Here is a 26,615-nt window from a genome sequence, read left to right as displayed (position 1 = left end):
ACATGCATAGTTAATAGTATTAAACTTATAGCAGTGACATTTTTAGATTCTGAGTTTTTGATTCATACTTTTGAGTCTTAACATAAAGTTAACATAAAAAACACTGGACTAACTTCTACCACTACTTTCTTGCCCTGTTCTATTCCCAGGCCTTCGTGCTTATTCTCTGTCTTTCATTTGTAGCAGTATCTTTTAGCAGAAGCACAGAACCACAGATGAGATGTGTTCATTTGTGCGTGTCAGATTTGGGGCGTGGGGCATGTGGGGTTGACAGAACCGACATTTCCAAACAAACAGCTCTTCTTCTTCCCTTCTAGGACCAGAGGTTACACTGACAGAGGAGGGGTGGTGCTACACACTCTAATGCCTGCACACACACCAGCCTACACGTAATGGAGATGGTGTACAAGCATTATTCAAGCTGTTTAAGAAGGAAAATGGACCAAAAGTCTGATCATTATCTGATTTCTGGAGTTATCAGATTATTGGAATGACATTGGCTACGGTTACATGCGCACTCAAAATGTGATCATTATCAGATTTCTGGAGCTAAAAGATTATTAAAATGAAATGTAAAACTTATTCCTGAACATAGTGCCTCACATCAAATTGTGTAGTTTACATGTCTTTTAAGTAATATTAAAGGAATAGAAATCAGATATTTATCCAGTTTTGGTGATTTTGTAACTGCAACCAAATGGAACAGCAACATAAAAGTGAAAAAATGCATAGCACACTCAGATGGCCGATGTCCAATGTAATTTTTAAATAATGTTTCGGCAAAAAAGTCTTCGTCAGATCATTTTTCTTGCTTTGGATCACAGTATACAAAATGGTTGCCAGCTCAGGTGCTCATATACACGTCCAACGAACCAATGATCAGATGAAGGCTTTTATGCCGAAACGTTAATTAAAAAAAAAAAAAAAACTTTTGGACATCGGCCATTTGAGTGTGCTATGCATTTTTTTCCACTTTGATTTTGTAACTGCAGCCACTTTAAACCATAATCTGATTTCTTTCTGATGTTCTCTTCACTCCTTTTCAGGTTATGACACGGGAAATAATGCAACAAAGGCCAACTAATGTGGCAAAGACAAACATTAAAGAGACTGTATAGACGTATCTAACCCGCTTCTGATTGATTCTGATGCTCTTTGGTTGTTATGAAACACATGCTCGGAATTCCAAATGTTGAACTCTGCTCCAAATTATCCGCTGTAACTGCTCGCCTTGTTTGTCTGGAGCCGAACACGACGGGTGACGTCACACTCACTTAGTCCACTTCTCTGTGCAGTCTACGTTTTTTTTCTAAGACAGTAGCATTGCCCATATGTATGCCTATGGTATAACCTATTTTTTCTAACTAGACCACAACAAATATGCCGTTGCATCCGTATAATCAAAATCATTTATTTCATTTCAATTTTACAAATTACTAAATTAAATAAGAAATGTCCTTGCTGACCCCCTGTTTTGAAAGAAACTTCTCTATCCTCCCAGGGCCTGGCACAAAGACTTCTTACTTTTTGGTATTGTGACCTCTATTCCACTAGAAAGATATTACAATTATTATATTTTAATTTTAGATTATATTTTTTGTTATAAACATGTTCATTCAATTTACTTACTTTATTGGAATCATTTATGATGGGAAGTTTTTCTAAGCTAAGTCTATAACAAATATGAATCACGTATCTATTCATGAGTTTCAGGTAAATGGCTCCTTACTAAATTGGACGTACAGTTCCCATTTAAAACATCAAATAATTTTGCTATGGCGATGTGGGATTGTTGCAGTATCTTGAAACGAACTTTACTATCACTTTTAAGTATCTGCTGATACCCGATATTAACCGATACCAATGCAGAGAGTGAATACAACATTTATTAAAACAAAAATTAAATAAGACAAAACTGATCCAGATGTGTTGTGTAGCTGTTATTTATCTCTCTACAGAACAACTTTTTTTAAAAAATAAAATGTCAGTTTCTGGGCCCAGTGCGACTCTTAAGTTATTTTATTACATCAGTTTATTTGTCCAAACAGGATATCAACTGAACCGATATTTGGGAGTCGATATCTGATCCAGCAAATTTTTCAGCTCTTCGCGCTTTATCGCTTCTGATATCCGATGCCAGTATCAAGTCAGATTTACAAGTTTGAGTGCAATGTTGGTGTTGAACCCACAGCTCCTTCGCAGATACTGTAGGCAGGAGGTTGAGCTATGCTTTTTAAATATGCACTATCTCAAAAGTAGTCACATTTTATCAGTATTTGTGTTAAAAGTCATGCCATGTTGCCTTTAATCAAACTAATAACATTATCTTTCATCATCAAGGTTTGAGTAGATTTGTAAATCAGTTCTAAAGGTTAATTTTAAAGGCAAAGTGATTCAGTGACACAGCGATAATATATCATAAACTTCTGATTAAACCCAGGCCGCTTCCTTTATTACAAAGTTAAACAGTTGGAATCTTAGTTAAATAATGAATTTGCGGGTGATTAATGTGGCACACCTACACAGCAGATGCACTGAAGGGATTAAAATGACGAACTTTTATAGGGAGAGATGGTATTTCTCTTAATAGCACCTAAAATGACAGCGCCCTGATTGAAAACGTACATATTGAAAGCCTTATGCGCCAAAATGAATTGCCTTAAATTAAAACTGTGCACAATGCGTCTCTGGCACCAACTTTCAAATTACCTCTATCGCATTTTGAAATTATTAGAGTATAGTTTAGAGAAGGTAGTGCTTCTTCTAGCTTTAATCTGTCTTTATTGTGTGTTTGGAGGTGAGCAACTTTGAATGGGTTTTAATCAGGGTGTCGTCTCTATTGTACTTGCAGGGTGAAATGAGAAGAAATAGCACTGGAAGTTTTGAAAAATGTAAATTGGACTTGTTGATGACAGCTATTGATACTGTGCAGCTCATGTCATCAGTAATCCCTGGGGATTGAAGCTAATTGAAAGCACTGCTCTGTTAGAATTTGTAGGCTAAATCCAGTTTGTATTTTTTCTTGAGTTTTCAATACAAAGTGAACTGGAGCCAGAATTGCTCACTTCTTAGTGTTTTACAGTCTATGCTTGACACATTCAACTAACAGGAAATGACAAAACATGTATTTAAAGGTGCGCTATGTAACTTTTTGGTTTGGGGTCCGTCACCTGTTTAATTTCTCTGCCTCAAATGTTCCACAGTATGAAATTAAACAGCTCTACCTTACATTTATTCAATTACAGGTGGTTTTATAGCTCAAAAATACCTAGATAAACACACATTCCGACTGTGAACGAGGTTGCGTCTCCACAGATCTGACCTGTATCTTGGTCTGGTTTGGTTTCCATGAAGATAGAAAGGTTTAACGTCCCTACAAGGGCAAAAGAAACCTTAAAAATGGCTTCAAGTTTCTGTTTTGTCCAGACAAAAGCATAAGAGGCAGGGCTCGCAAAATTTGACAACTAGTTGCTATAAAGAAGAAATATTTGTATGTGAAAAATACTGAGCTCAAAATTGACCTTTGACCCTTATTTGGCAGTTCCTGTACACTGCCTTTGTGTCATGAGCCAAAAATAAGGAGTCATGCAAAGGCAAAAGGCACTTGTCTTAAATTAGACAGAAGACCTTTAGATTTCCTATTTAGTGCAGGATAGTGTAGCGACACTTACACAGTTTGAAGTTACTTTGCAAAATAGTATGTACAGTATGAATAAATACACGGGATACTTTCACATTAAAGATCATTGACTTTTAATTGAATACAAAGGTAAATTGAATGTGTTAAGACCCTGTGCCAAGGCCACAACAAAAAGGAAAAATAAAATAGATTTATTACCTAAATCACAAACAAAACACACACTGTTACTGCCTTTTGTCTTTGCATGACTTATTTTTGGCACATGAAACAAAGGGAAGAGAACAGGAACTGCCAAATAAGGGTCAAATGTCAATTTTGAACTCAGTATTTTTCACAATATTTATTCACATCTTAACGGAGGTCACATATACCCCTAAAATGACTTTGATTTTGTAGTGCAGTGTAGAACAAGACAAAGCAATAATATCTCCATGGAGGAAACCATTTAACAGATTCTCCAGCAGAAAAGTTACACAATGCACCTTTAAGAACAGTATGTACATGACAGTTCACATATAAAGCAGACAAGACAACTGTGCTGTCTTCTCTTATTGACTTCTTCCAGACCTTGAAACTTTTTGTAGTTGTTGCTAATATGGGCATTTTGTCACCGTGAACATTCCGGCAATAGCGATACACGTAGAACACCCCCAGCTTGATGTCACTGCAAAGTAAGAATTGCCCGCAACTGCACACAAGTGTATACAATGTCAACATTCAACTTCATCAGACAAGAAAGTTTGGAGGGTATTACGTCTCTGGCCTTTCCCAAATTTACTGCGAAATAGTCTGAAAAATAAATATTTGCTACTTCAATGCAAGCTTAAAGGTACACCGGGAAATCCCAGCACAACTTGAGATGCTGCCAGAGCCAAAATAGAGCTTTAAAGCCAAAAAAGGACTTATCCTATTAGCGAAAAATCTGAGTGCTCCTCCCTTGGACCAGAATCACACTGGCTCCAACAAACGTCCATTTAGACACAAGTAATAGGAAACAGGAAGAGTGGAGGAATGTAATAGAGAGAAAACAAAGAAGTGGTGTCTCACAGATAAAGAGGAGACTGTGGCTGGATTACTGTCACTTCCATCTTATTTGTGTTTTAAATAAAGCATGGTTGTTGTTTCTGTTCCAAATCAGGTAGATGTGCTAACAATTCAAGACAGCGTAGTGAAATTACAAGATAACAAATACGTTACCTGATTTGTCTCTCTGGTTCTTACCATTTTCACTTCTATCCTCTGCACCCTGTTCAGTTTCAGTGTTTTGTGTTCTCTTTTCTAACCTTCAGAGATACAGGCAAGTTCCATAAAATCAAAAGCTTTGTTAAAGGGCCTATATTACACTGTTTTCTATATTATAATGTTATTTCCTTATCAAGATCATTTTGAGCTTTGGACATGTAGACATAATAATCCAGGATTACTCAAACATCTGTGAATGAAACAAAACACAACTCCAGGTATTTTTTTTTGATGAGGTCAACATTATAGCATGCCTTAAAGCTCACAAGAATCAATTTGCGCTATATTTTCTCTACAAAGACAAAGTTTTTGAAACCTTTTGCTACTGCTTTCATTGTATTTATAAATATTTGGTGTCTTGTCTGGCAGCTCTAATCTTAATTTAAAGAGATATTCTGTAACTTTTCAGTTGGAGGTGTAATGCTTGCTTGTTTCAGTAGAGATTTTATTGCTTGGCCAGGACTGTTCCACAATATGACATTAAAATGATCGATTATGCATTTATTGTGTACCAAAAACATGCATTTTTTTCTGTGAATGAGATCTCCTTTCCACAGATCTGACCTGTCATATAGCATAATGGCATAATCTGCTTGTCTCTATGGAGATGCAGAAAATTATTAGCCAGGCTGGTGCCAACTAGTGCCTCCACTCAATTTCATTTCTCTCCAGTGATTAGGTCAGGAATCGGAATACACTTGACGGTTTGCAAGAACCCTGGAAGTGTGAGTTTGGGCAACAGCCAATCAGCAAAGAGCCGTACATTCTATGTTAGCAACGATTCCCAAGATCAAGGATTTAAAGCCAAACAAAGAGAATGTTTGGTGAATTTTATCAAGGGAAAAGACATTATTGCCCTTCTTCCTATGGGTTCTGGGAAAAGCTTAATATACCAGTTAGCCCCGTTAGCGGTGCATTACAGACGTCATGACCAAATAGCAGCGATTGGTTAAATTAAAAAGAGCCTGCCTACTGTCGAGCGAATGAATCCTAATGCTGCGAGGTCAGACAGTTTCCACAAAGTGAAACTGGCTGATATTGCCATACTGTGGAACATTCTCTGCAAAGCAATAACATCTCCAGGGAGACAAACATGTGGCAGATCCTCCTCCCGAAAAAGTTACATAATGCATCTTGAACTAACCTAACCATTGATATTATGCAGTGACATCACACTGGGAGTGTATCTATCTCTATTGGTGGATGTTCAGCAGTTACTATAGTGACACACTTAAGCAAAGACAGGCAAAATGTTTTAAGATTGTCTGAAAAAATACAGAATTGATTTAAACAACACATTTTCAGGAGCCTGTGGTCAGTATGACACATGGTCCTGTTTAGGTGTTTGATTTCAACAACAAAGGTGGTTTTATGTGCGAGAGACTTGTTTAATCGCACAGATCATATCAGCTATTCTAGTTCCAAGCAAATCAGGTCAGTTAGTGTTAAAATAAAGCTCAGATTATGTCTAACTTGAGTAACAGAGCTTCTAACAGAGTAGTGCTTTCAGTTAGCTTCACACCTCAGTGAATGTTGATGACAAGAGCTGCAAAGTATCAATAAATAAATCCGTGCCAATGTGACTTCTATTGTGCCCAGCATATTGCGGTGATAAAATTTAAAGTTCCTCGAAAAGAACTTTAGTATTTTCAGGCGTGTTTCATCTCCCTCCTCTGTTTTTCTCAGCAGGTCTCAGCACTCCTTTGCACCATCCTTATCCTCTCCTTTCATCTGCTCTTGTTTACTTTCTTTAACAATGCGTTGCTGCTGTCACCAAAAGGCCGTGCGGTCATGACTTTGGCTCTGTGGTGGCTCATTGACCAGATGCTCAACTTTGTGTCCACCTCCTCTGAGACTGATTTGCCCTTTTTGTTTATTCACACCAGCCTTCTTTCTGTCACCTTTCTTTACACTTGATACATCTAAAGTTTCTTCTAATTCCCAGCCCTAAGCCTGTTAAATATTCTAAATAGGACACAGAATCCCAGTGGGTAGCGGGCCTAAGATTCGACCTCTGTCTGAACTGCATAGCTTATACTGTAATGTGCCAGCCATTCGGACGTGATCTGCTATAAAACAGACAGGGCCAGCTGCTGCGCTTGCCACAACGATAGACTTATTTTGGATTTGCAATGACAAGACAGCGCCACGCAGAGTTCAATATACACATACACGCTATGTAAAAACTTGGCTTTCATCCCATCTATTTTTAGCTGTCATTTTCTTTATGTTTGCTCCCGTACCTGCGTTTTATCTTTGAAGTGCTTAGAAGTCATTTTACATTCTTCTTTCCTCTCCTTGTCTGTGCCATCGTGACACCTGTCTCTTGAATTACCATCAAAGAGTAACAAAATGAAACACAAAAGCGTGGAGTTGTAGGTTGGTCTGCGCGTTAGTGACACCATACTGTACGCATTTGTGCTTTTTATTTTCCCAGCTGTCAAAACCCTCATCGAAAGGAAACAAGAATTGACATGTTTTCCAATCTTGGCGTTCCACAGTAGCATTAAACGTATCTATCTTGCATTTAATCAATTACGTTTGTTTTTATTGCTCAAAAAACAGGAGCAGCTTTGTTTCTCCGCAGACTTGACGTGTAACTTGGCTTTTTTGTGTCCATGGAAATAGGTATGTTTAATGCAATATTATGGGGAATTCTGGACAAAGCATTAACATTTCCATGGAGACAAAGAGGTAACACACCCTCCACCAAAAAGTTACAGAGTGCACCTTTAAACTAAATATAAGAACTAAAACTATATTTAAAAACAAATATTTTACAACCAAATCCTCACCTTTTTCTTTGTAAAAACATATTTTATAGGGTTTTTTAAATTTAGTTTTTTACTAAATAATCCCATACCGTATGTCTTGCTTCATTTATTTGGTATGTATTTGAAAAAAGAAACAAAACACTGAATGAGAGGCTGAGTCCAAACTTTTGACGGATAGTATACATTTGAAAGTGAATGGTAAATGTCTATGGTTGTTTGCTGCACCTGTTTCTTCATGCATAAAACTCCAGCCTCCATTTGCATTCTATACTCTGCTAATTATTTGTGCATAAAGAGCCATAGGAGAGGTGATAAATGGGAGTCATTGTTCTCCTTTGTGAGGTGTAGATTGCACACCTGCCACATCCTGTACACAGGTGGTGCCGAGGTGCCGAGAAGAAAGAAGTACTTTTGTACAAACATAGCTGTGATTTTTACACGTTTTCTGCATATATATATATATATATATACTTTACACTGAGTACATCCTCCTTCATATAGCTCTGGCAACATCTCTCCCAATGATGTTTGCATGTAATTTGTAGTCTGTTACCATATGCAGTGTTAACCGTGGATTCTGCCTATGGCTTCCTCCCACTGCACAGATGTTGGAAGAAACTTTGTGTTTTCTTCTATTAAGACAAACGGTAAAAAGCTAAATGGCTTATTTACCTGACATGTTTAAGCGGGATGTGCGTCAGAGGTGTCACTGCTGTGACGTGTCTCTAATAGGGATGGGCATGATTTGTCGAATAATCGCTTATTGATCATTAAGAATTTCATGGATTACCTTCATTTTTATCAACAAACTGAATGTAGGTTGCTGTGCGTAGCGACCAAACAAGGGTCCGTACATGTAGCTCGCTGCACTCAGAAGGAGCGAGCAAACAGAAACAGTTGGTCAGCCTGCAACGTGTCGAAGCGCAAATGCATATTTAACGATGACTTGTACAAGAAATTCCACTCTTTCCGTTGCGGCCGGGACAAGTGGGAGTGCGCAGTGTACAAAGCAGCACATATGTTTCAGTGTCCAGTGGGAAAAAGCTTTGCCAGGTGAGAGTAGCGCAATGTCGATGACGAGGCCCCACCTCCCTCCCCCCGTACGGTGCGTCCTGGTTTTGACAAACGCAAATATGGTCACACTAACCTGTAATGCACTGAGTTGTGTCGCATCAGCCACAAGAGCTGTTTTTTTTTCCTTCTCTTAGTTTATGCAATTTAGCCATGTGGTTTTAAGTTTCGTTTCTGTGAGATTTGCGCAAAACTGCATTACACACATTATATTGTCAAACGGGCTGATGTGGCTCTAGAGTCGTTACGGTTTATATGTCGTAAAGTTGAATTTTTTTATGCATATTAGTAGTGCAGATAGTAATAATGATGATCATTTTACTATAAAAAAACCTTAATGATTAATGGATAATTGATCGTTAATTCTCCCGACGATCAATTAAGAAAATTTAATCGAATGCCCATCCCTAGTCTCTAATCAGCTGTTGTTTCCTGGTCTGGTCGGTTTGATCGATCTGCCACATCTATTAGACTGACCACGCCTGCATCATGTGGTGGTCCCTTGTGTGAGCCAAGGCAAATGCCCCCTCATCTCTGTTGATGGTTCATCAGCCCTGCTTTCTGATTTCAATAACCTGTCGTCTCCATCTTTTGTATTTGTGCTCCTCTGTTCCTACTATTTTGGCCCTGTCCCAGTACCTGACATGGTTTTCCCTTTTATAGTACTCAGATATTGTGGACTTTTGGTTTTCCTGCATTGCCTGTTCTTTCAGACCTTGTTAGTCGTGCTTTTTTTCCCTTCTCACGCTCCTTTTTATGTTCATTTTACCTTGACTTGAATGCTCTTCCCATCTCACCAATGTATATTTTATCGCACGTTTTGCATGAACTCTCGTCGATGACATCTATGAGGACCAAAATAGTTCTGTAGATCAAACATTAGCTCATATACTAACTTCGTACTTGCCAAAAAACATCAAATATATTAAACTTGTTTATACATTGTACACTCCAGACTCCTTGTAGGGAAATCTGTCTTCTGTATTGGCTCATCGTTCAAGCAGGGACACTTCAGTTTCAGTTCATTTTTCACAATTGTAACACTTGTAGTAATTATCTGAGAATATATTGTCAAAAATGTAGTGACAGTGTAGGTGACTTAGATAAAATTTAGTGGTCCAGATGGTAAATTGCTTAGACACATGCTCTCACAATAGAATAAAATAACAAAAAGCAAAAAAGTAGCAAGGTTAGTAAAAGATTTATCAAATAATATTTAAGTATGAACCGATCTGATACTGGTGTTAGATATCGGCGCAGATACTGAAAAATTAGCTCTATTCGATATTGGCTTCCAAATATTATTTATTATTATAGAAAGACTATATTTACTGATCCCATATTTACTATTAGTTATACAAATGTGTTCTGTTATTACTTGAGAGATGAATAACCACTACACACATTTAGATCAGTTTTGTCTTATTTTGTTTTATACTTAGACTTAGACAAACTTTATTGATCCACAAGGGAAATTATTTGGACACAGTAGCTCACACATCACAATAAATATAAAAACAAAGATCAGAATTTAAAAATAAGTTCTAAATAAATAGCAAAAATAGATAGGAAGAGACAGGTGTCAAAAAAGACATCGTTATATAAATGTAAATGTAAATGTACAAGTAAAAATTAAAATAGAAAGATAAGTCATAAAATGACAGCTTTATACAAGAGGCTATAGAAAGACAGTAGAACAGTGACATGATGATTGACAGGACATACATTATTCATTACATAAGGGTGAGTTGTTGTACAGTTGTAGGGAGTATTATCTGTTACATAAGGGTGAGTTGTGAGTTGTGTTAATGTAGTATTATCTGTTACATAAGTTGTACAGTTGTAGGGAGTATTATCTGTTACATAAGGGTGAGTTGTTGTAAGTTGTAGGGAGTATTATCTGTTACATAAGGGTGAGTTGTACAGTTGTAGGGAGTATTATCTGTTACATAAGGGTGAGTTGTTGTACAGTTGTAGGGAGTATTATCTGTTACATAAGGGTGAGTTGTTGTACAGTTGTAGGGAGTATTATCTGTTACATAAGGTGAGTTGTTGTCAGTTGTAGGGAGTATTATCTGTTACATAAGGGTGAGTTGATGTACAGTTGTAGGGAGTATTATCTGTTACATAAGGGTGAGTTGTTGTACAGTTGTAGGGAGTATTATCTGTTACATAAGGGTAGTTGTTTACAGTTGTAGGGGTATTATCTGTTACATAAGGTGAGTTGTTGTACAGTTTGTAGGGAGTATTATCTGTTACATAAGGGTGAGTTGTTGTACAGTTGTAGGGAGTATTATCTGTTACATAAAGGTGAGTTGTTGTACAGTTGTAGGGAGTATCTGTTACATAGTTGTACAGTTGTAGGAGTATTATCTGTTACATAAGGTGAGTGTTGTACAGTTGTAGGGAGTATTATCTGTTACATAAGGTGAGTTGTTGTACAGTTGTAGGGAGTATTATCTGTTACATAAGGGTGAGTTGTTGTACAGTTGTAGGGAGTATTATCTGTTACATAAGGGTGAGTTGATGTACAGTTGTAGGGAGTATTATCTGTTACATAAGGGTGAGTTGTTACAGTTAGGGAGTATTATGTTACATAAGTTTGTACAGTTGTAGGAGTATTATCTGTTACATAAGGTGAGTTGTTGTACAGTTGTAGGAGTATTAGTTACATAAGGGTGAGTTGTTGTACAGTTGTAGGGAGTATTATCTGTTACATAAGGGTGAGTTGTTGTACAGTTGTAGGGGTATTATCTGTTACATAAGGGTGAGTTGTTGTACAGTTGTAGGGAGTATTATCTGTTACATAAGGGTGAGTTGTGTACAGTTGTAGGGAGTATTATCTGTTACATAAGGGTGAGTTGTTGTACAGTTGTAGGGAGTATTATCTGTTACATAAGGGTGAGTTGTTGTACAGTTGTAGGGAGTATTATCTGTTACATAAGGGTGAGTTGTTGTACAGTTGTAGGGAGTATTATCCGTTACATAAGGGTGAGTTGTTGTACAGTTGTAGGGAGTATTATCTGTTACATAAGGGTGAGTTGTGTACAGTTGTAGGGTTACATAAGGGTGAGTTGTTGTACAGTTGTAGGGAGTATTATCCGTTACATAAGGGTGAGTTGATGTACAGTTGTAGGGAGTATTATCTGTTACATAAGGGTGAGTTGTTGTACAGTTGTATGGAGTACGGTCTGAATATAGTCCTGTATCTCTCACTGTTGTTGTTAGTTTAGTATCAGTTGGCAGTTATCGGCAGTATTAGTATCGAAATCAATATCAGAACTTAAAAAGATGGATCGGTGCATCCCCAAGGTCCAAAACTACACATTTGTATACAAGTGAGGGATTGGGGAGTACTTGAAATTTGTCCTAATTGCATGTTTTTGGTTTGATCGGGAAAACAGGAGTACCCAAAGTAAACATTTTCAGACATGGGGAGAATGTACATTTATATAATCATGCCTTATTTGACACCAGTTTCTAATTACTTGGGATTTTTTTTTTTTTCATTACCATTTATAGTGTTGCTCTTTGTTATAATAATATATTGGAATGTGTAAGCTACTGTGCAAATAATTCCCCTTGTGGATCATTAAAGTTTGCCTAAGTCTATGCAAACTCCACACAAGGAAGCCCGACTTGATCCAAGATTCAAACCTGTAACCTTCTGGCTGCCATGAGAGTATTCTAACCTCTCCACCACCCACGATGCCATCTGGTAACTAGCCAAGTCTTCCTAGTCCAAACAGAGGCCTTGCACGCATACACCCACACTCACATCAGCGCGGGACGTCCTATAGAGATGGCCGGTCCCTGCTCAACACTTGGGTGGTCTGTCTATCCTCCAGTGCCACGGCGAAGTCTCCTCTCCCCTCTCGCCGCTAAGAGCCTCTCCACTCTGCAGGCGGATATGTAATCGGCCCACAACGCTTCATCCAACGCACGCTGTCACCCACTCTGCTCCGAACTTATCATTTTCCTGACAGCTGTCAATGGGGGAACATGTTTTACATCCGCTGCGATTTGTCCAATTTCCTAGCCTTAAATATCTCCTTAAGTCCTCTATTTTTTTTTTTGCATGCGGTTTCATATGTGGCGTATGGGTTCATTCTGGTTGATCTGACATTGCATCAGAAAATGATTGCCGTGGGATTGCTATTAGAAGAGGAGGAGGAAATAAATACAGCGATGGGGAATAGAGAGGCTATAGCTGGGGGAGATTTGTGGGGGGAGAGGACGCAGACCAGTGCTGTAGCAGATAAGAGGGCGCAGAGAGAGTGATTGAAATAGTATTAGTGGAGACAGGCCTTGCGTCCCAGCCTCAGAAGCTCAGTGAAGGACCTGCCACATCAAAGCCTGCTGCAGCTGGCCCAAAGGAGACATGACCGGGATATTAGAGCTGCAAGATATATCGTAATCAAAACCAAACCGCAATTTCTGTGGTTGCAATTACCAAAGACTGCAATTATTTAAAGGGACTATATTACACCATTTTCTGATCAGTGTTGTAATGTTTTTTTCCGCATCAAAAAGATACTTGAAGTTGTGTTTTGTTTCATTCACACATGTTTAACGCACAAAACCTGCATATTTAAGATGAGTTCTTTTCTCAAAAAAACAAAACAACACAAAAAAAACTCTTTTCTACCTTGTGATGTCATGTGTCAATACAGGAAGTGCTCCATTGTGTTTTTAAACTCCACTCAAGTTCAATCATAGAATCATTTGGATGATTTCAGCACCAAGACAGCCAATCTGTACTTAACAAACAGGAAAATGTAGCTGTTGAATTGGCTACTGCTTAATGACATCACAAGGTGGAACAGAGCATTTTGAGCTTTGGAGATGATGACAGACTAATAATAAATGATTATTCAAACATGTGCGAATGAAACAAAACACAAGACCAGGTCTGTTTTGAGGAGGTAACAACATTCTAAAACGACTTAAAGCTCACAAGAATCCATTTTGTGTAATACAGGACCTTTTCGTAATACAATTTCCTGTGCAAACAACTAAACATCCTGTCTCTGTAAAAAAATAAATAAATAAAAAAGATAAATGGTCACATTTAGTGCTTGTCTATCTTCAAGGCACTCAAAGCACTTTACATCAAGGAACCACTCTCCTATTCACGCACATGTTCACACAGTGTACGCAGACACGGAGGGCCATGCAGGTTAAGTGGCTTGCCCAAGGACGCAACAACAGTATTTATATGTGTCCACTGGGGCCGAACCGCCAGATTCACTGACTGCTCTACCAATAATGTTTATGTCAAGAGTGGGATTCAAACCGCCAATCTTCAGATCTGAGGACAAGTATTGCAGTATTAGTTTTCTGCTGAAAGGGCACGATGTAACTTTGTGGTTGGGGGTCCATCGTCTGTCATCTTGCTGTGCCTGAAATGTTCCACAGTATGTCATTAAACAGCTCTACTCTACATTTATTAAATTACAAGTGGTTTTAGAACTCAAAAATACCTCGAAAAACTGGCATTCTGACTGTGAGTGGGGTTGCCTCTCCGCAGATCTGACTTGTACCTTGGCCTGGTTTGGTCTCCATGATGATAGAAAGCTTTAATGCCACATTCCAGATAAAGCAGTAACATCTCCACAGAGAAAAGCATTTGATGGAGCCTCCACCAGAAAAGTTACACAATGCACCTTTAAATGTCAATGCCCCTGGAGATATTTAAAATGTTAATAGAATTTCACAATTAAAAAGTAAAGTGAAAATCAAATTGCAATTCCTGCTTGTCAGAAAAATCAGAGTGAGGTATGTTGCTCAACCCGAGGGCGCATCCCAGCATGTCTTTGTTATGGACGCCTTCCTCCTTGATCTCGCAAACTTCGGAGAAGACGCAGCGATGAGCCATCTTTAATGCTTAATGAGAGCGTGCTGATGAGCTAGCTCCAAACGCTACTGTCCTCGTCTTCCCCAGAGTGCAAACAAACTTTTAATGACAACGTCTCCCCTAATTTGTGCCAAAAGGCAGACTTTCAACAATCTCCAAAAGTCCTACAGCAACATCTCGTTTTCTGTTCACAACTATGGTAATAAACACAAATCCAAAGTATTTAATGAATTGCAAGCAAGCATAAACTTTTTAGTATATTTTGCAGCTAAAAACCTAAAAAGACCTTGTAGAAGCCAAAAGGATGACTTTGAGGATTGCATTATGTCCTTCAACTTTTGTGGCAGTAGCTTGGATGGTAGTGTGCACAACTGAGAGCTGGCTGGTGCGATCCCAGCTCTGGCTTGTATTTACTGTCATTGCGTCCTTGAGCAAGTCACTTCACCCATCTTGCCTGTGGTGAGTGATTGGTCATCATCAGAGAGGTCTTTAGCAATTACATGTGGACAATATATTAAATAATCAAGATTGAAGTGTTTTGAGATGTGTCCAAAATCTAATATTGAGTGCAAAGTTATCATAAAAATGTAAAATGTCGGAAAAAGAGATGATGAAGTTAAAATGTAACAAATGCATGTCATAACCTTCCAGACAAGGATAAAAAGTGATAGTTCTCTAATTTTCTGCATAATTTTACACTTTCACATTTGTCTGATAGTTAAACCTCAACAAAAAACAAATTAAAGGTCCTATATTATGCAAATTAGACTCGATTGTGAGCTCTAAGCCATGTTATGATGTTGTTACCTCATCAAAAACAAACTCTGAGTCGTGATTTTGTTTCATTCACACATTAGTCCGTCTACATCTCTAAAGCTCAAAATGCTCCACTTGATGTCATGAAGAAATACTGTTCAAATTAACAACTACTTTTACATTTAGTAAAGAGGAGATTGAAAATTCTAGCGTTGAAATTATCCAAATGATTCTAGTGCAGGTGTATGGAGAAGCACTTCCTGTATTATCACAGAACTTCACAAGGTGGAACAAAGTGTTTATGATTTGAGAGCAGAACGCAGCCTAAAAATGCAGGGTTTGTGTGTTAAACAAAAAAAACAAAACAAAACACTTTTGCACTGTTTGTGATGAGGAAACGACATTCTAGCATAGTTCAGAAAACGGTATAATACAGCCCTTTAAAGACATGTTTTAGCACTTCCCTGGATTGCCGCAATATCTTCTGATTGTTATCTGGACACTTGCCATTTACAGTTTTCCAAAATTGCCCACATCTAAATTTGGCAGCGATGTCTATAGTGAGCTGTAAAGATAATCAAAATATGACAGCTTTGACCTTGCTGACAGAGCTAATAATTCTTGCAGTACTTTTCTTGACACAGATTGAGTCTAGGAACGTAACAATATCCAAATCTCGCGGTAGGATATTTTCACGATATGCATCTCACAGTACGATAATTACTGCGATATTTTAGAGAGATTAACAGAATTGTTTATATGCTACTTTTCACTTTTAAAATGCTTTCACAAGTCTTCAGTGTAAATCATTTACTGTCATATTCCAAAACATTAAGACTTAAAAGTGCTTATTAACAGGTATTTTAAAATGTAGTCTACAATGAATGAAGCAAAAGATCATAACTCCTCTTTTTTTTTTTATGCTTTTAAGTGAAAAACCTTGCAATTCGATATATTGCGACAGTCCATGATATTATTGTGTGAGTTTTCTTTCTGTTATTGTTACATCTCTAATTGACACAGGTTTAAAATTAGATAGACTCACGCCTCGCAGTATAATAAGGTACGTTGTAGTGTCTCATTCAACTTCGCTTCTTATTTTAGCACAATTTCCCCCAAAAACAGAAGCACCGCTGTTCCCTCGATTCCTCTCTGCACGGCTCTGATCAAACCAACACTTAGCGCTCCTCTAGTCCTTGTGTTTGAGTGCGTCTCTGTGTGATCAAACATTGGCCCTCTTCTGTTGCCGTAGATTATGGATGCCTATAGCTGGAGAGGCCTGTTTATCTGCTGTGGAGAGAGAGACAATTCGCTGATTGGTGTGTAGCCTTCTGTATGCACTATCTATATTTGTGTGCGGGCTGGTAGTTTTCCTCTCTGGAGCTCATCAGTTCATATCCACCACCCACCCCACCGCAGCGGGCAGTAAATAGAGTCTCCGCCACTCGTTGAGAAATGGCACAATTATCCCCTGCTGCTGAAATATGGGCCGGGATGCACCACTGCTTCCCCTGTATGTTCAGATAGACATATGTAAGAAGGAGCGCTATAGAAAAAGTATGTATCAATGTATTTTTTATTTCCTTGATGATAATAATAATCAGAACTACTTTTTGTAATTCATCAGAAATATGATCAAGGAACTACTCACCCCTCTACGCGCAACAATCCACGCTAATATTTTGCTTATGTTCAAAAACACAATTTTAAAGGGCCCATATTTTGCTATTTTCTGATCTATGTTATAATTTTGTAGCCAGGTTGGCGCCACCTAATGACTCCTCTCAATTTCATTTCTGTCTAGCGACCTGGTCAGGAATCAGAATACACTAGACGGTACGTAAAAACCTTGGAAGTGCGAATTTGGGCACCAGCCAATCAGCGAAGAGCTGTGAAGCCATGTCTGCGTCACTTTTGTGGTACATCACAACAGTAAACAAAGCGGTCGAGATGGATGTAGACAAAACCAAACATTGTGTGTTTACAATGATTCTCGAGATTGAGGATTTTAAGCCGGAAGAAAGAGAATGTTTGGTGAATTTCATCAAGGGGAAAGATGTTATTGCCCTTCTTCCTACGAGATTTGGGAAAAGCTTAATATACCAGTTAGCCCCATTAGCGGCGCATTACATACGTCACGACCAAATTGCAGTGATTGGTTAAATTAAAAAAAAAAGTGTCTGCCTACGGTCAAGCGAACGAATTCTAATGCTGCGAGGTCAGACGGTTTCCACAAAGTGAAATCGGCTGATGAATCAAGCTAATATGTTTCTTCATCAAAAATATATACTTTTCAACACACAAACCCAGCATATTTAGGCTTAGTTCTTCTCTCAAACAGAAAAAAACCCTACTCAGTTCCACCTTGTTATGTCACGTGGTAATACAGGAAGTGCTCCACTATGTAAATTTCCAATGTGATGTAGACAGACTAATAATGCAAGATTCTTCAAACATGTGTGAATGAAACAAAACACAACTCCAGGTCTGTTACAACATTCATGACTAAAAGCTCAAGAGTCAAATTCACATAATATAGGACCTTTAATATCATCTTGTTGATGGCACTTGTATATTACTCACCTTGGCTTGCCTTGCATCTTGTGCCATTGAGCAAAATAAGTTCCTGTCAGCTTGGAGATTTGTGCTGTCACCATAATACATCTATGTACACTTGAAATGCTGTGAGTGTACAGGTCTGTTTCACCCATATCCAGGTCTATAAACATGCTGCAGTGACAGGATTCAGGGGTAAAAAGAGGAGGCCGATTTAGCTGAGACAAGCACGCGGAATAACTCACTGTCATTCAAACAGTATGGTCACTCCGTCTGTGGGAATTAATAAGATACTCTGCATGCACCACACCTGTCAGCTTAACCTGCCCTACTCAGCGAGGGGGCTTTTCATGTAGTTAAAAAGCACAATATTGCCTCCTAGTCCTGCATAAGTACTAGAGCTTGAACAGTACGATGGTGATAAAGACGAGGCATAGATAATAGTTGTATGGGACTAAAAAGACATAAAACTGTGGAAGTACTGCCCACTAAATTCTGCTTGTTTCTAAGCTGTTCTTGCTTTACCTGCACTACAGTAATGCAAGAACCATATATTTATTTAATTACAGTTGTTTTTATTGTTCAAAGAAAGAAAGAAATACAGTGACAAACACTGCAGTATACATTCTTGTGAGCGAGTTGTCTCTCCACAGAGCTGTCTTGTAACTTTGCCTGCTTGTGTGTTTAACTATAGTGAGGTACTCTGGAACATTCCAGGCAAAGAAATAGCATCTCCTTGGAAAGCGAAAGTTACTTTGTGTACTTTTTTTTTTTTTTTTTTTTTTTTTTGGAGCAATATATTTATTGATTTTTGCAACAGCACAATATACCACAGAATTTGACAGTATCTTGAAAGGTATTCCCTATCCCACCCACCCTCACTCTCTCACTCAGGAAAGTAAATTACAAATATATATATATAAATAAAATACAACTGATAAAAGCCGGTATCTTACAAACACAACTTATTCATTGGATGATTTATATAGTGCACCTTGTTGTGTTACTGTATTTCCATAGTTTTACAGATTAGATTTAAAGGTGCACTGAGTAATTGTTCTGATGGACGGTCTGCTACCTGATTGTCTCCATGGAAATGTTATTGCTTTGCCTACAATGTTCCACAGTATAGATTAAATCTACTGTATATCTATCAGAAGCAGGTTACAGCATTACACTACATTACAGTTCAGATCTGTGGAGAGTCGCCCCTATTCACAGAAGGACCTTTCCCCAGAAAAGTTGCACAGTGCACCTTTAAATCAAATAAAATTTCACTCAAACCTGCAAATTTCAACACATCACAAGACTTGACTAATAAAATATGATCTCACTTAGACTTCACATGCACTTTCCTTACAGCAGTAATTAATCAAAAAGTTTACCATTTTTATTGTGTATTAAAGGTCCTATATTATGTAAAGTAGCTTTTAGCCATGTGATAATGTTGTTACCTCATCAGAAACATACCTGGAGTTGTGTTTTGTTTCATTCATGTATATTTTAATCTTTTATTGTTTGACTGTTTACATCTCCAAAGCTCAAAATACTCTGTTCCACCTTGTGATGTCATGAAGCTGTAGTTTTCAAGTTAACAGCTGCCTTTTACATTTAGTTCAGTAGAGATCAGCAATTCCAGGTCTGAAATTATCCAAATGATTAGAGTGAGTGTGTGGAGTTTAAAAACACAGTGGAGAACTTTCTGTATTACCATATGACATCACGAGGCAGAAGTGAGTGTTTTCAGTTTGAGAAAAGAACTAAATATGCAGGGTTTTGTGTGAATGTGAATGTGTGAATGAAATAAAACCCAACTCCAGGAATGTTTATATTTATGATGAGGAAACAACATTATAACAGATCAGAAAATTGTGTAATACGGGCCGTTTAAAACATACCCAAACTCTGCTTTAACCTGTGGCCTATTCGCTGTGTCTCTGAGCCTTAAGACCTTTGCAAATGTTCAGTGACTGTGGGAAATGTCAGGGGGGCACACTTTGGTTTGAAGTCAAGCGTACACATAATGTTATTAACCTCAAGTGCTTTCCACTTCCAATGGACTCTGACATTTGGGCACTCTGCAAATTGTTGGTTGCAACTAAATGGCAACGAGTATGGAAGTAAAACATCTTCTCAGCACCACGAGACACTAATCGCCCATGAATTCTGGCTGTTAAAATCTTCTCAAAATGTTTCTTCTTGTTCTTTACAGGTACAGGAAAATAGTGTCAACTAAAATAACATAAAACATTCAGAGGTCCTTTATTACGCAAAACTGACTCATGTGAGATTTAAAGGTGCATTGTGTAACTTTTATGGTGGATGGTCCGGTATTAAAACGTTCTATCATTATGGAAACCAAACCTGGCGAAGTTACAGGTCAGAATCTATGTAACATTCATTCGTTTTTCAATATAAAACCAAAAATAAGAAAAATAATGAAGAAAATAGTAGTTTTGTTTTGTTTTTGTCTCCAAAACCAAAATGCAAACGCAGATAACGATTTGTTTGTTCAGTTTTCGATTTTGTGTTTAAATGAATAATGGATAAAATGGATAACAGCTGTTTCCCATACCCATGACTTAAACTGTGATGCCGAACTTTTGTGCCACATACGGACTGGACCAGGACTGAACCAGGTCCGGGACCAGACCGGAACCAGACCATGACCAGATCAGTACTGAGTCCCGGACCAGGGCTGAGACCGAGACTGAGAACGGTTTAGTCCTGTTTTAGTCCTGGTTCAGTCCTGGTTCAGTCAGTTTTTCTGTTTTTTCATTATTCATTTAAACACTAAATCGAAAACTGAAAAAAAACAAATGGTTATCTGTTGTTGTTTTTTTCATTTTGGTTTTGGAGACAAATAATGAAGAAAATATATATATATATATATATATATATATATTTTTGGTTTTATATTGAAAAACAAATGAATGAATGATACACAGACTGGTCAGATCTGTGGACTCACAGTCAGAATGCCTGTTGGATTGTATTTTTGAGCTATAAAACCACCTGTAATTTAATAAATGGAATGTAGAGTTGTTTAATGTCATATTGCGGAACATTCCAGGCAAAGCAATGACATATCCATAGAAACAAGCAGCTGACAGACCCCTAACCAAATTGTTATATAGTGCACCTTTAAGTCATGTTATAATGAAATATATCCGGAGTTGTGTTTCGTTTCATTCACACGTGTTTGATTAACCCTTTATTATTAGTCTGTCTACATCCAAAGCTTAAAATGCTCTATCCCACCATGTCATGAAGTGGTAGTTTTCAAGTTAACAGCTGCCTTTTACCTTTTGTTCAGAAGAGATTGGAAATTCTAGGGCTGAAATGATCAAAACCATTCTCGTGAAGGTGGATGGAGTTTAAAAACACAGTGAAGTGCTTTTCTTATTACCACATCACAAGCTGGAACAGTGTTTTCGGTTTGAGAGAAGAACTCAGCCTAAATGTTTCTTCTTGTTCTTTACAGGTACGGGAAAATAGTGTCAACTAAGGCCATTCTGGACAAGAACACCAACCAGTGCAAAGGTGAGTGATTAGCTTCTTTGTTTAGCTTTAGCGGCTGTCGATGTGGATGCATTGTCGTGCAATTAGGATAGCAGCGAAAGCCAAACTACTTTACAGGTTGGCCGACAAAGTACTATACAGTAAATCAGTACAGAATGATTCTTGGAAAGCTTTGGGAGCACAGTTGTATTGGGATGGCCCTGATCCTGAGAGTAAGCCAATACTCCCTTCTCCCTCCCTGTGATGTCATAGGAGCGCAGTCTGTGGTCTCTTCTATAATCTGTCTTCATCGGTTTGTCATGCTGATGTAAACGCTGACTGTTTTGTGCGAATGGTCTGGGACTCTCCGTGTCAGAATGCTGCTTTCCTATTATCCATGGGTTTAAGAATGATGAGAGCTCGGGATCGTTGCCATGATATTTGGCAATTTTAAATCAATGTCTTCTGAATGGTCAAAATGACTCCTATAACAAGAAACTATAACCCGTAATAGGCTTCAATTGCATCATTTTTTGTTTCTATCTGCTTTACTTGGCAACTGGACAGAATATATAGGAGTGAAGTTGCTCAATGTTGTACTTTAATTTGCCACTCCCACTCCTTTTCGAGAAATGCTTTTCTGTTGGTTACAATATTTTTTCTCTCTTGGCACTAACTCAATATAAAAACAAATCTCTCAATCAATCACGCAATCTGTATAGATTTTTAGCTTTGTTACTGTACTTTTCCCTAAACCTTAATTAAGCTCAAATTCTATACAAACCTTGTTCAACAGCAAAACACTGTTTACCATGTGACCACTGTTGGGCAAGTTACTTTAAAACTGTAATGCGTTATTTATTACTTATTACTGTCATTTCAAAGTAATTCGTTACATTACAATATTACTGCATTTAAAATGTAAGGCATTACATTACTATTGCATTACTTTAAGTTACTCTCACCAAAATAACTGCGAAAAAGCTGAACTTTTGAGCCGTATATGCACTGAACCAGGACTAAACAAGGTCTAAACCAGGACTAAACCAGAGCTGAACCAGGACAAAACCAGGACTATAACAGGACTAACCTCAGACTGATTCCAGGACTGAAGAGGAGGACTAAACCAGAACTGAACTAGGACTAAAACAGGACTCACTGTCAGGATGGGCTCGAAGGTGACCGCAGGAGAAAGGAGCGGCTCTGCTCCGCACCTCATGGACCCTGCTGGCGGGGGCTCGCGGTCCTGATTTCAGCAAATATTTGCGGGTACAAGACCCGGTGCAAAAACTCTGCTACAGCGCGTAACTTCTACCTTCCTTCAACGTGTCCAGAAGTCCAACGTTTTGTGTAATGGTTTGCATCTTCCTCTGTCTTTTGGGTGTGAGCGCAGGAGACTTTGTCGGTGCAGAACATTTCGTCGACGTTGTGGATTTTGTCGGAGAGAAAACTTGCAGACATACAGCACTTCAGAATCACACTGATACAGATTGAACATTTATTTAAATTTGGCAGCTGAACATATTCTGTACTGTACTGAGGAGACAGGAGTCCCTTAGCCGATCAGGACACAGCGGGAAGGAACGCAATACGTGTTCATACACTAAAAACAAAAGGCATGCAAAATTGCACAAAAAAATAATTCTAAAAATCAGCGAAACAGCGAGACCGCGAAAAGTGAATCGCGTTAGAGCGAGGGACGACTAAACCAGGTCTAAACCAGGTCTAAACCAGGTCTAAACCAGAAGTGACCCAGGTCTAAACCAGGTCTAAACAGCGTAGAGTTCTGGGTCGGTCCTTTCACCCGTGGTTAACTGAAGGTCTATCCGGCCGCGTCTCCGGCGTTTCACCGCTGCTGATTTCACGGTGATTTTAGCGAATTTCTATGAAGAAAAACCCACCACTTCAATCCAGGTTAAAAAAGCATTGTAACGCGCGTTACTCACATTTGTACCGAGTAAAATATTACAATTTTTCCCCCTGTAATGCCTTACATTACTGCGTTACAGCAAAAATCAACGCATTACTGTAATACATTACTTTTATAATACATTACTCCCAACACTGCATGTGACGCAGCACGGGAAAGTCTTTAACATAAGGGACATGTCTGCGTAATCCCTCAGTCGTCCAGGTTGGCTTTAGGGATGTGCAAAAATATTGAAATATCAATATATCGTATCATTTAATTTGATGATACAGTATTGATATCATGGGCTGTTGTATCGATATATAGCCAAGAGTATTTTTTAGGCATATTTTACTAAATAATTTTGTGTAAGAGCTGCAATTGTGTTGACATTTTCACCTTTTTGATGAGTAAAATGGGCGTTTTTCATATTAACTCAGTGGACTTAGTGGACTTTTAGTATCACAGCCATAATTTTGCCTTTGTTTTTCACTGAACCATAATGATTTGCTTTATCGTATCGACTCGTACTGAATCCAAAGTGCACTGTATCAAAAAACGTTTTGTATTGAAGCCTATCTATCAAGGTATGCATTGTATCTGTATTGATACCCAGCCCTACTAGGATCCATAGCAAAAGAAGATTGAACTATGCGAAATGGATAAAAGTTTTTAGACTGAATGTTTTGCGATTCATTCATCAAGTAACTTTTTTAGTCGTGACACAACTCTTGCCTCAGAATGAAGGCATTACTCTGAAAATAACACACCCTAGTTGATACTCCTTACTGTAAACCACTGTAAACCAACCAGTCTCTTATCCATGTAACATAATGCAACCTTCTTTTGCTCAAACAAAATGTACTTTTTGTGTAAAATTGACTCGTGTGAGCTTTAAACCATGTTACAATGCTGTTACCTCCTCAAAAACATACCTGGAATTGTGTTTTGTTTCATTCACACATGTTTATTCTGATATTCTGCAGTATGAGTCCAAAGCTGAAAAGGCTGTGTTCCACCTTGTGATGTCATGTAGTGGTAGTAAACAGCTACATTTTACCTTTAGTTCAGTAGAGAATGGAAATTCCTGGACTTTCCAAATGATTCAAGTGAAAGTGTATGGAGTTTAAAAACACAGTAGAGCATTACACATAGATTGTATATATGAGTGGACATACATAAGTGGACGCTCTAGCTGCTGCTTGCCAGATATGAAGTTCACCAGGAGGCTCTTCCGGCTCCTTCTGACCCTGGCTCCAATTGACTTACATTTGGATCTTGTCGCTCCTCTCTCTCTGAAACTGCTGCAGTGAGCCTCGTCATTTTGGTCTTGAAATGTTCGTATTAACCAGCAATTTTTTGCTGTTTTGTCTGTCAAAAAAATCCTATTCATAATATAGAACTTGGCTCCAGATTCTCTCCTGTCAGTCCACTTCTTTTATACAGTCCACGGTGTTACCACATGATGATACAAAACACAGCTCTGGGTATGTTTTTGATGAGGAAACAACATTATAACATAGAGCAGAAAATAGTTTAGTATTGAGTTCTTGAACAAATGGCAACGATGCTATCTAACCACCAACCAAAGTCCAACCAACACTGATGAATTGCAATGCCCTGACCGATGACGTTTTTCACTTTTTGTCTTCACGATCAAATTTCCCATTCACCCTTCTCTCTGCTGCCCCCTGTCTGCCTCTCCTGTAAATGCATGTGGCTCTTTATGCCGCGTAAAAACTCCGTGAATGACAGAAATGAGGCTGTGATGGGGGATAGATTAGTGTGCTGCTTGGCCCGGGGTGTCTGCCAGTGTCTGTTTAAGAGCTATTGAAGTCCCATCAATACTTTTAATTGCTTTCTGTGGGTTCCCAGGCGCTCCGTAGTGGCCTCTCAAGGTGAAGCTGGCTTTTTAACCCTGGGTTTATCCTGCCAGGCATGCTCTCAGGTCAACCCCTTTGCTTTTTAGAGACTAGAAGAAGGTCTGATTATCCGGGCAGCCCCTTTCTGTGTCTAGTGGGCTATTAAAGACAAGATCGGCCCATGTCCAAAGAAGGAATGTGTGCAGGGGTCAGAAGGGGGATTAAGAGGAGAGGGAGAGGGATGGGGTGCAAAGCAGAGAAGGAAGTGAGCTATGCAAAGTTATAGTCCTCAGAAAAGCTTTTCAGACATATCAGAAACTAGGATAGATCAAAAAGGTTTGAACTGTATGCATTTATATTTAAACTTCAAATACTGGAAGAGGTCCAGCTTTCAGGTGTCTTTCCAGGCAGTATACGTATCTCTGTCTGAAGTATTGATAAATAAAGGCAGTAGTGTCACACAAGGCAGATGGCCTGTGCTCAAAACAAATATACTGTAGTAATCAATATACGCTGAGGGGTTGGTGATATTACATGTTGCAATCTGAGAAAAAAATTCTCATAACGTCTGCTTTTTTTCACCTCAAATTCCAATTGTGATCTTTTTTCCTATGGGGAATCTTAATAGTTCTGTGTAATCCAGAGATGTTCATGTAACCCAAACTTTGCGGGTGAAAAAGGTAATTATGTTCTCTGTGTGAAATAGTGGATTCATAAAATAGTCTGAAAAATTCCTTGGCTCTCTCTCTCTCCGCATTCACATCCAGCTGACCTGCGTCAGGCTCAGCACAGGCTTAGTTCTGTGTTGTTTGGGAGACCATATTTCCCATAAGTCATTGTGCTGGAATGCAGCGCTGAGTTGTGCCAAAACGCAAATATAAGCACAAGTATTTTACGAGTGGAAAGGATGGGGCTGGTCCGCACCCAGAGAGAAGTGTAAGATAGATGGACAGCGGTGAGGCAGAGAGGAACATGAGAAACTGCACACATGAATCATTCTGCCGAGCGGCCATTTTGGCTCCAGTTATGAGGCGCGAGCAGGTTGTACAAAGAATGGAATGTACTACAAGTTAATCAGGCTATGGGCCAACACAGTATACACTGTTATAACATCTTTAGGACTAACACCTTGCTCTGACAATATTTACCCTCATGCGTTATTCAGCTGTGTGATTCATAATTCCATTTATTACATACTGTCAGCATTTTCTTTCTTTCTTTTTTTTTCTGTTAAAGGTGCATTGTGTAACTTTTTAGTTCAAGGCTCTGTCACCTGCTTGTCTCTATGGAGGTGGTATTACATTGTTTGAAATGTGTCACAGTGTGGCATTAAACTTATGCATCTTCCATTCATTCAGTTGTGGGTGTTTTCATTGCTCAAAGAACATGCACATCTACAGTCAGCGTGCCATCCTCTGCACAGATCTGACCAGTATCTTGGTCTGGT

The 26,615-nt window shown here is 38.5% G+C and overlaps 1 protein-coding gene across 2 annotated transcripts in view; it reads left to right on the top strand.

The window, feature by feature from the left end:
- rbms3 (RNA binding motif, single stranded interacting protein) overlaps positions 1 to 26,615 on the top strand; it is a 446,391-nt gene that overhangs the window by 114,064 nt on the left and 305,712 nt on the right. For both annotated transcript variants that reach the window (XM_055157285.1, XM_020932479.2), the window contains exon 3: positions 21,381 to 21,439. In XM_055157285.1, the coding sequence (XP_055013260.1) occupies positions 21,381 to 21,439 (59 nt within the window). The remainder of the gene's footprint in view (positions 1 to 21,380; positions 21,440 to 26,615) is intronic.

The sequence above is a fragment of the Boleophthalmus pectinirostris genome, unplaced genomic scaffold (assembly GCF_026225935.1).
Source record: "Boleophthalmus pectinirostris isolate CB_2022bp ecotype Guang Dong unplaced genomic scaffold, ASM2622593v1 HiC_scaffold_21, whole genome shotgun sequence".
In the NCBI taxonomy this organism is placed as follows: domain Eukaryota; kingdom Metazoa; phylum Chordata; class Actinopteri; order Gobiiformes; family Gobiidae; genus Boleophthalmus; species Boleophthalmus pectinirostris.
This window is presented reverse-complemented; position numbering and strand designations above follow the sequence as displayed.